This window comes from Gavialis gangeticus, unplaced genomic scaffold (assembly GCF_001723915.1).
Source record: "Gavialis gangeticus isolate Ggan-Ray unplaced genomic scaffold, GavGan_comp1, whole genome shotgun sequence".
In the NCBI taxonomy this organism is placed as follows: domain Eukaryota; kingdom Metazoa; phylum Chordata; order Crocodylia; family Gavialidae; genus Gavialis; species Gavialis gangeticus.
The window spans coordinates 57,930,578-57,941,542 of NW_017729022.1; the positions used below are offsets into that span (position 1 = coordinate 57,930,578).

The window sequence follows — 10,965 nt, forward strand, 5'->3', positions numbered from 1 at the left end:
AAGTAGATTTTTCCACTTAAACAAAGACTCCAATATTTCTACCCCCATCCCCTCCAACCCTCAAGATTTGACTCTGGGTAGAGAATTAATGTGTTGACAATTTACAGGTGAACCTGGTTACTTAGTTAGGAGATGAAATTATTTAAAATGTAGCATCCAGTTTCAGACTTTTTATTTTGTCCCAAATTATGCCATTAACCAAATTTTTACATACTGTTTAAACTCACCAAAATGAACTGTTCATAATTTGAATCTGAAACTTCAAAAGGATAAATATTTATCCTATAACTAAGGTTTCTCTATCAGGAGAGGGAAATCTATCGTTTTTTCAGAGTGGCATTTCCAGTTGTTCTCTATGCATCTGAAGCCACTGATGCTCTCAAGTAGCCTTTTTTGAGAGGTACATTGCTCTTACATTGTTTCCAGTGGGAGCTGATGTTTTCTTTCTGGTATCTGAAGGCACAGGGCACCGTCATCTGCTTCAGATCTGTGTTTCACTTTCATTAAGAACAATGAGAGGTAGTGGCCATTTTGAAGGAAGGTGGCATTGTCATCTGTCCTGTTGAAGCACAAGAATTGTCTTATAGAGGGCAGGTTTTGCAAGGATTTCTGGGGATAGTCAGCTTACTCTAATCTGAGATCACAAATACCATGTTTACCCAAGTCCAGGACAACTTCAGATTTAAGATGGCCCCTAATAATTAGATTCCATATGTGGAACATTTTAAATGTGTTACAATTTTCTGTCTCTAAAACCTAATTATTGGTGGGTTGTCTTGAATTCATCCACTCGTCCCCACTTCCATGCCCCCTGCTGCCTGCCCCCTGCAAGGTGGGGGTCTCCCTAGCACTGCCCCCTCACCGTGCAGTCTCCCTTACCATACTCCCCCGTCCTTTCCCCTGCTGGACAAGCCACCCTAGCCTGCCCTCGCCTCAGCAGCTGCCTGCCCCAGGCCCCTGCTTGAATCTAAAGCAAGGGTCAAATGGGGAAGAAACATCTTTACGTTTCAGTATCATAATTCTTTTGTGTTGAATTTTAACTCTGAATTTCTTAGTTGGTTTTGAAATGGTGTCACCATCTTTGTGAAGTAGTATCTTCCTTTAAATTTCTGGTGGGTATTCTTGGCTTTGCAGTTTTACATAATTTTTTTTTGTGGAGAAAAAATTCAGGGCTCTATAATTTAGACACAAGGCTGGATAGATTTGCACCTTTATAAACTAACTAAATCAGAGATGCATAGCTTAAGCTTTTGTAAGCAAAAGGCTTGCTTCATCAAAGGCTGTGATATACAGTTTTAGCCAACTTAAAAAAAACTTTAAAAGGTCCAGAACACATGCATCACTTTAGGACGGTAAGTAGTCACAGGATTTACTACACCTTCTATAACCATTTAAGAAAATATTTAGGCTTTCTTGTCTTGATAGCTTTCATAATGGAACCAGTAAAAGCTTGATCTTATTCAGTTTATGTGGAGGACATGGAAACAAATCTGCAGAGGAACTCTGAACCGTCTCCAGTTGTTCTAATGGGATGTTATTTAAATACCACCGTTGTTATCTAAACACTTGGAAGAGTGCTCGTCATTTCCTCGTTTCTGGTATTCCCTTGTAGATCCCTGGTGAGAGTACCAGTCTGCCGGACTGAAAAGGAATATGAATGTGCCCATACACATACGCAGTAATGCCATTAGCTTGATTTCACAACTTTAATTTCTCTTTGTTCTCTGAGGGTGCAGTGCCTTCTGGATTTGCCAGGGCAGGGGGTAGCGGTGGGTTTGATTTTTAAGGATAGTTGAGGGGTTGTTTTATCTATATATGCAGTTATGAAGTAAGCTTGAGACCATCTGAACTTAACTGCTGGGAAAAAGTGATTATATTATAGCTAGGAATTGAGACCCCTTGCCTACAAGATGCCATTTTTCTGATTTCTCCTGAAGAAGACTGGCTGCTTCAGAGTGCTTAACCAAGGTTTGTTCTCCTTTTTTTATTGTAATCAACATAAAGTGTTTTTTGGTGTCTTCCAGTGCTTTTCACCCTAACATAGGAGGTGTGCACTTCATAAGTGGAGTTAAAGCTTTCTAGCATTACTTAGCCAAGACAGCTTTCTTTGGGAAGTCCTTGTTAAAAGCTTAGTATTTTAATGAAGAAGGTTAATGAAACTGAAGCTTCCATCCCCAGATGGCTCAGGAGTAGGTACCATCATAAGTTAAAGAATACCTTTTCTTCTGGATTCATGTTTATTCTAATATATAGGATATATATAGTAGCATCAGAGACAGAGGAGAACAAAGAATCCTATCTATAATGTGGTAGATCTGTTCATTTCTTTTTGAAGCAAAATGAGGTAGACTTGGTGGCTTCCTCACATGTGTTCTATAACCATGATATTCTGCAATCTTTGTTTATGTCCTTTTTGTAAAATTTGTCTTATGTAGCAATTTCCCTCTTATAGTCTCCTTTTTACTACATGCTGCTTCTCAGAAGTTTTCAGGCTGACCTGTGTTCATTGCACGAGAGAGTACAATTTTGCTTTATCTCTTAACTGGTATTCTCTTCAAGCAGGCATCTGCCAAATGGGATTTTCTCTCTTTTATCTCTTATCATTCATCAATGCATTCCAGTGTTAGAAGCATTCTCTCCATCTGAAAGCACAGCACTCTGTATCTCCTATAGAGCAGGCCTGGAATCCACAAAAGAAAATATACATATGTGCACAACTGTCTCCTGGCTGAGATTCCCAGGTGCTTGTTGCTGTTGTGGTGGATATTCCTTCCACTGGTATATCAGCTAAAAAGTAAAATGAAACTATCTCCTAATCCTGGACCCAAAATAGCCTATAAAAGAAAGCAAAGTTCCTTGGTTTAAAAACCAGACTAGTTTTGCTCCCGAAGTTGGAATACGTGTGTAAACTTAAATAAAAACCGTGCTTCCAGTTCATCGACTTTGCTAATAAAATCAAAGGGAAGGAACTTCAAGCTGGTTTCTTTTTTGATGGGAACAACACCGCCTGCTAGAAGTAATCTCGGAACCACCAACTGTGACCTTCCATGGAAATATTGACACTTCCAAGCATTTATTTGTTACAGTTTATTTGTTTTTATTTATTTAAAGTAGTTAATAACATTCATCAGAAATTCAGAATTTTTCATAAAGCACAAAGAGGTGTAACAGCTAATATGTTAGACAAGTGTGAAACTATCCTCCAAAAAATAACCTGTTCGCGAAGTGTACATGACTTGATGTCCTCTCAGAGAAGGTTGGTGGTGTTGGGTCATTAGTAAATCGAGTATCTGTGAAGAAATACAATCTTAAAAGAATCTGGATTTTTTTTCTTTCATAGGGATCTGTTCTGGTTTGTGATGTGAGTCAGTAACAGTACAGCTCCTCTCCCAGTCTCACTCGTCTTTTTTGCTGTTTGGAATTTAAGAGCACTTTTAATACTTATCTGTGTTATGTTGCAGCTGTTACTTTCAGTGAGTATCTGTACTATATAAACTAGAAAGGAGATGTATCTTCTTCACTGATGCTTAATTCTCCCCTGAGCTATGCCAGAAAAAAATCAGATATAATTCCATTGAAGAAGGTGGTTACATTAGTGTACAGTAAGAAAATAATTGATTCCAGTATTTCTGGAACATGGAGATTGCATATTTATTATTTAAAAGTCCTTTGCACTTGAGACCATGTGTATTTAAAAAAAGAACATGTTAACTGTACAAGAATTTGACCTGCAAGCTCTTGTCCACTGCTTCCACGTGGATTATTCATGTGTCTGACCCAGCAATCCAGGCTGGTAGTTGTGTGACCATCTTTGTCCCATTAGCTGGAGATTTTGCACGAGACACTCCTTGCCATGGTCCATCATTGAAGTGCACCTCCCTTTCTGGCTATACATGCAGAAGAGCATGATAAGATTTTTCTCTCACCTACTCTTATAGCTTTGCTCATATCACTGGTGCTAGTGCAGGTTTTATCCATTGAATTAAACTATTTGAACCTGAGGAATCTCTTCTGATTGCATGGTCAAGGATCCTAAGGAAAATGCCTGCTTGCTTTTTTATGAACATATATCCCCAAAAATGGCTCTCAACAATCACAACTGCATTAATAAAATGTTTATTTAGCACCTTTCAACGTGAAGGATCCAAAAGCACATTACATTTAACTACACACATCATCATTGAATTACATCCAGGCAAATAATCGGCACAAAACTCACTGTAAAACTCAAGAGTTAGGAGTTTTGGCTAGTTGCAAGGGGCAACCCCCCCAGTATTTTGCATTAAAAAAGTGTTATGGGCTCTTTAATGACCAGATGTAGCTGACAAGATCCTGACTTTAAGGTCTCATCTGAAAGATCCAGATGGTAAACTTTCACAACCTAATTTATCTACCTCAGATGACTGAATGTTTGCATCAGCCCTGCCAAGATTGGAATCTGTGGTGCCAGAGTGTCTAGCCTAGTTCTGACCTGACGTTTAGATGACTAAGCCATCACCTAAAGCCAGAGGGCATACTTAATAAAGTAATATTTTGGTTGCATGTAGATAGCAATACAGCATTATTTATGAATCCACTGTTCTCAAAGACTTTAGATGTTTGTATATGCACAGGTCTATGTATACAATAGGTCTCTTCACAAGCACCAGAAGTTAATTAAACATTCTGCAATTTCTGTTGAGGGAAAACTTGGCTGACGGAGCTAAGCAGCTGGAATACTCTTCTGAGTGAAGTGGTAGAAGGCACTTGGCAAAAGTGAACACTATAGGAAACAATCCTGCATCAGCCACAAGGATGGAGGCTGCCTAAGGTCTTACCAGCTATCATTGCTACAATTCATAAGAAATAATAAATACTGTATAAGGCCTCTTTGTCTGCAGACCAGCTTTCAAAAATTTGGAATGTTTTATGAACACGTAACGCCCAATTCCTTGCTGATGTACCTGCAGTGATTTCAGTAGAGTTACACCGGGGAGGAACTTGGGGCAGCATTGTGTAAATATGGCTTAGTTACTGCTAAACACATTTCCTGGATATAAAATTTATTATGGTCTCTCAATTCAGCAAAGAAAAATTATAAGGCTATTTTTATACAAATTGAAAGCACTTAATACAAAGTTACATGAATACACTGTGTCATATGGCCTATCTGTGGAAAAAATACTGAAATACTACCATAGGGTGGTTGTTCAATACTAGTTTCATCTTTCAACTTTTTATCTTAATACTAGAAAATATATAAATCATTTACATAACATTATGCAAAAAGAAGGCACAGCCGGTTATAGTTTACACAAGCACAATACATAATATGCAGAAAAAAGGGATTAAAAAAGCTTCACATCCTTATTAGAGATATTGTTGAAATCCATTAAAAGTACTTCATCAACAACAGTGTTCAACACTTGAGAGCTAGGATATAAAAAATTATAATTCATTTAATGCAAAACAGATTTTTATATATGTATATAAAAATCATTGCTTAAAAATGCTAACATAAACTAGATGATCCATGTAATGAAAAGTGCAAACCAACCAATGTAATTGAGGGTTTCACAATGTCCTTCTCATGACAGGAAAAATAACCCATGGGACTGAATGTGTTAAAACAGTTAATGAGTCCTTAAAACATGAAGAGGCATCATCAGGACTTGTGAGCATTTGGAGAAAGCAGTACTGGAGAAGAGCCCCCATCCAAACTGGGGATTGGCACCGGTATGTGACCGTTCAGGAGAGTTGGAAACTGCAAGAAGGCAAAGGATAAAATTTGTTTATTTCAAAGCATTAGCCCCAATCCGGTATGTGTTGAATACTGACAGCTCCACATGGTGTCAGCTTCGCAAAGGTTGTGGTTCATAGGTAAGAAGACAGACACTAATGTTCTGCTTCAAATAGTAAGAGTAAAACATATTACTGAAGGACTGAAAACAGCAGGTTTTATAATGTCCAAAGAAGAAGAATATAGTTGATTACAATGAATAAGTAAGTAATAAAATAACTATCACATAAGATAACTATCATCATCTATAGAGAACGGTCTGTCAGCTATCAGGGACATAGGATTATAAAACAGCCAACTGCCTGTCAAATGATGAGGTGGGGGCAGAGCACTGCCACCCAGTGCCCCACGGTGCCACCACTCTGTATCAGGCCCCATGTGCATCCCCCCTCCCCCCCGGCTCTCAGCTTGCATGCAGCAGTGGCCACTGACACCCAGTGCCCTGCACTACCATCAGTCCACGTCCAGCCGCACGCAGCATCCCTCTAGTCCCTGCCTCCCCTTTCTCCCCACCGCATCCCTCTGCTGGATGTTGTTGGGGCCAGGTGGCAGTGGCAAAGGGAAGCTGCCACCAGAAATCCCCCTATTTCCTGTCCCACTCCCCTCTTTCTCTCCTTTCCTCCCCTCTTTCCTGCCATCCCCCCTCTCTGCCAGGGGGAAGGGCAGGGATGGAGCTCCGCTACCCACCCTCCCACACCGCTGCCACTTGCCAGAAGTGGGGGGGTGAAGCTTGCCCTGCAGTCCCCACCCCCAGCACCCCAGCTGCCTCCCAGGAGTAGGGGGCAGTGGGGAAGCTTGCCCTGCCATCCCTCCATCCCCCTAAGCCAGCACCCTGTGCTACTGCCACCTCCAAGGAGTAGGGCTGGGTGGGAGGGGGGTCAAGGGGCAGGTGCGGCACTGGCCTAGCCCCCTCCCCCCTGCTCCATCCCCACCATCATGGTGGCACAATGCCGCCACCACCTCCTGTCCGGAACGCTCTTGGAGCACTCTGATTGCCAGCCAAGACAATCGGAGTATGAATAAAGTGTTATGGACAGACAGACTAAGGCTTTTATAATATTAGAATTCTTTAAGACTGCATTTCTCAACCTGTGGGTCGCAAGAATATATGAAAGGGTTGCAAACAAACTTTAAAAATGGTTTCTCCTTTAAAAGAAAAAAAAGTGGGAAACCATGGCTTTTCCCTTGCAGGCTGGCAAAGTTCCAGCAAGCAAAGTAATGTGTCCTCTCTGCTGCATGTTATAGGTGACAGGATGTGCCCAGAGCCCCAGTGAGGACCTGGATGGGGACACACGTGTTTGACTGCCATAGCCCCAGCTCTCTGACTGCTGTCTAACATAGGCACCCTCCCTGCCATTCTCTAGGGGTTCAGAGCTGAGGGGTCTATGATAGAGTTCCAGCCTGCAAGAGGCTGCTTGGGGCCTCCCATGCCACCCCCCCTCCCCTCCCATCCTGCCCCACACACTGTGGGGCTGGGGGTGGAGGCAGCAGGTTAGGAGGGAAGGGCACTGAGTTGGGACTGGTCATCGATGTTTACAAATGGGTTTTGGTATAAAAGACCTTGAGAACCACAGCTTTAAGACACTAATTAGTAATTCTGCATTTTAATTTCTCTTCAAGAAACACGCAGTAAAAATCCTTAAGAAACTCAAAGTCTAAGCTCAAGGTGTTTCAGCTATAATAGAAAAATGCAAGTCATCAGCAGCTCCAGTTGGCTGGAGATGCTAATAAATCCACTGCTGTGATTCTTCACCTTTTTAAGTAGGGTTGGGCCACTGGAACTGGCAAATTAAAATTTCTCAAAATACAAGGCTTGTGGTAGACTGAGGGGGGCAGAGACTAAAATGTAGGCTGCTGTTACCTGCAGAACTGATGCTTTGCACTGCTATTCTGTAGAAGTGACCTAACTTCCCTTGTTTGCCACCACTGTCTGGAGGCCTGAGCGCTCTTCCTGGTGCTTTTTACCCTTAAAATGTGCTCTGCTTGTACATATTTTACAACACCCTGTGACACATGAAAGTCCTATTATTATTTTATGGATGAGAAATTTGGGTTCAGAGGGATTAAGCAATTTACACAAAAATGGACATGTATTCTATGGCAGAACTGGGAACTGACCCCACACTGCTTCAGTGATCTTAAAAGAGCTAAAGAATCCATGTACTATCTGCCATACCTGGTCATCTTATTTTTTTTCCCATGGCTTTTCCTAGTGTTTTTCCTGTCAGGTTTAGCAGCTTTCAGAGCTTCTGAGGTTTCAGTTGTTCTCAGGGGGTTATAGCTTTCCTTTTCCCCCCTGAAATATTTACTATTTTTCTTGCTCCATAAGAAACATTGCCCACTAGGTTCTGACAGTGCTGGAGGTGGTCAAACTCTGCATACAAACTAATGCATGTCTCTCAAATAGCACTTGTTATCTTAATTAACTTATTTTGAAAACCCACAGTGACTATGTACAAGCCACATACTGATGGCCTTTCAGTATGTGGAACAGAGTGCCACCTCTTCACAAATAAAGAACATACCTGGAACAAAGTGTTTGGTCCTTGCAGCCTGGCAGGACTCAACGGAGCTACAGGACTAAGACTGCTCCAAAAATGAATGCTGGACAGCAGTGGACTTGGGGTCAACAATAATCCATTTGGGGTCTGCAAGACAAAACGCACCAATTGCAAGTTTTAAGGTGGAAGGCAACATGGTCACATTCATGCCCATCGATGCTTCATCACTGTAGCAGTGAGCTACGTCGCCATAGCTTAACACTATGGCAATGTAGCACGTCATGTAGACGTGCCCAGTGTTACAATACTGTGTACACCTTGTTTTAAATACTAACTATAAACCCAACCTCATTTATTTCAGAGTAATGTTTTTCATTGTATTGTAGATTAAGAACTATTCCAACCAGCTGTAACTTCTGACTGATTAAGCCAATCATGTTTTAGTCATGTGATATGCAGCTAAGCTTTGAAGTTCACTTCCATAGCTGCCTCTCTCCCACTCTTCTTGGAAGCAGGTTCAACAAAATGAAATTGCAGAGGCTTATATACTGAAAGGTGGCTTTGTGACAGGATTCCAGCTGCTGCCAGACACCTAATAAGGATTATCTGTATAAAGAAGGGAGCAAACTGGTGGTGGTCACAGAGCTTTTGTTGGATTGATTCAAGTCAGCAGGGCTGGATGAACTTCATCCCAGGGTACTGAAGGAATGGCCAGAGGAGATCTCTGAGCCCTTGGCAATGCTCTTCATGAAGTTGTGGGAGAGAGGCCAGGTACCAAAGGACTGGAAAAGGACAAATGTAGTACTACCCCTCTTTTAAAAAGGCAAAAAGGAAGACCCAGGTGATGACTAGAAAATGATATTTAGTGGTTTGATTTTGGGAATTGGCTTGTAGGTAAAGTAGATATGCATTAGAACAATGGTCCAGAGCAATGGCAAGGGTTAATTTATTTCTAAAAAGCCTGTTTGTGAAAAAGTTTCCTTCAAAGACCACGTTGTCTGACACAGGCAAGTAGACACACAGGCTAGGAAATTGAAGACCTGTACCACACTGTTCCATAACATGAGATAAGGGACACTGCCACGTTGGTCAGGTCATGGTGCCTAACTGCAGGGCCCCTAAGATTTCCAGTTTTGGTAGACAGACTAAATTAGGAGAAACTGGAAAGAACCAAATGAGGGTGTGTGCATGCAATGGGTTTGTGAAACAAAAGAATATACTGACAGGACAGAACAAGGACAGTATGATGACCACAGGAAGACCAATCGATGCCTGGAGATGGAGTCATCAGAACGGGGGAAAAAGAATACAACAAGAGGGGTTTCAGAGCAGCAAAGCGTCCCCAAGAGGGGAACCAGAGGTCACCATGGACATAGGGTATACCACCAGCCAGTCTCATCTACCCCACTGTGTGTGTGTGGAGCTTGGCCTCCAACCTCCAGGCTGCTGACATGTGACATTGACAAGAGAACCTGAGTGAAGCTCGCACAGTGGCCAGACGTACCCTGACTCTGTGAACCCTGGGACTGGCAGATATAGAATTGTTTGCAATGTTCTTATCTGCTATCACTGTGTATCAATACAGTTCACCTATTATTGGGTGGAGTGATTGTGGTCAATCTGAGGGTTTTGGGTCTGCCTGGAACAAGGTATCTGGGTCATAAATTCAGTGCCAACACTGGAAAACCATAGACCAGTTAGCTTCACTTCAGTTACTGGAGCATATCCTAAGCAAGGCCATTTGCAAGTATCTAGAGTAGGAAAGGCTGTTCACAAACAGCCAGCATGGATTTATGACAAATCATATCAAGCTAACTTGATCTCCCTCTTTGACAAATTAACTACTTAGACGGATGAAGGGAAGGCCATGAATACAGTGTATCTGGACTTCAGAAAGGCTTTTGACAAGGTTCTGCATGACCTCCTCATAAATAAATGAGAGAACTACCACAAGGTGGACACAACTGGCTCAGTAGCTAGAAACAAAGGGTAATTATAAATAGGTCCATGTCAAACTGGCAGGAATTTTTGAGTGGAGTCCCACAGGGGTCTGTCCTGGGCCTGGTGCCATTCAATGTATTTATTAACAATTTGGATGCTAACATAAAAGCTTTTTGAGCAAGTTTGCAGATGACATGATAATTGGAAGGACTGCAAACTGCTGGAGGATGTGAGCACAATTCAGAAGGACCTTGATAGATTAGAAAGTTGGGCTAGAGCTATCAGGCTGATGTTAAATGCAGACAAATGCAAGGTGCTACAATAATCAAATACAATCAAATCAGAGGTTTAATCAAAACACAAATATAAAATGGGTGACACTTGGCTGGATGGCAGTACTATGGGAAAGGACTTGGGGGCCTTGGTATATCAGAGACTCAATATCAGTCTGCAGTGTGACAGCCACACAAAAGGCAAATGCAGTTTTGGGCTGCATCAATAGAAGCATTAGCTGCAAGACGTAGAAGGTGATAGTGCCTCTCTACTCAGCACTGGTTAGGCTTCAGTCGGAGTAGTGTGCACTGTTCTGGGCTCCATATTTTAAGGGAGAAGTTAGGGTCTAGAGGCAGGCAACAAAGATCATAAAAGGGTTGGAAAAGACTGCCTTTGGGACTCCATGGGGGCTTTTTCAGTTCAAGAGGATGCCTTTCGGATTACATGGGGCTGTGGCATCCTTCCAATGAC

General features: G+C 41.9%; 1 protein-coding gene across 1 annotated transcript in view; it reads right to left on the minus strand.

Moving 5' to 3' along the window:
* Positions 1–4,100: 4,100 nt before the first annotated feature.
* ELK3 (ELK3, ETS transcription factor) overlaps positions 4,101–10,965 on the minus strand; it is a 61,930-nt gene continuing 55,065 nt past the window's right edge. Inside the window, exons 4-5 of the mRNA XM_019515051.1 lie at positions 8,305–8,427; positions 4,101–5,743 (exon numbers count right to left, since the gene is read on the minus strand). Coding sequence (XP_019370596.1) covers positions 5,645–5,743; positions 8,305–8,427 — 222 coding nt within the window. The 3' untranslated portion in view covers positions 4,101–5,644. The remainder of the gene's footprint in view (positions 5,744–8,304; positions 8,428–10,965) is intronic.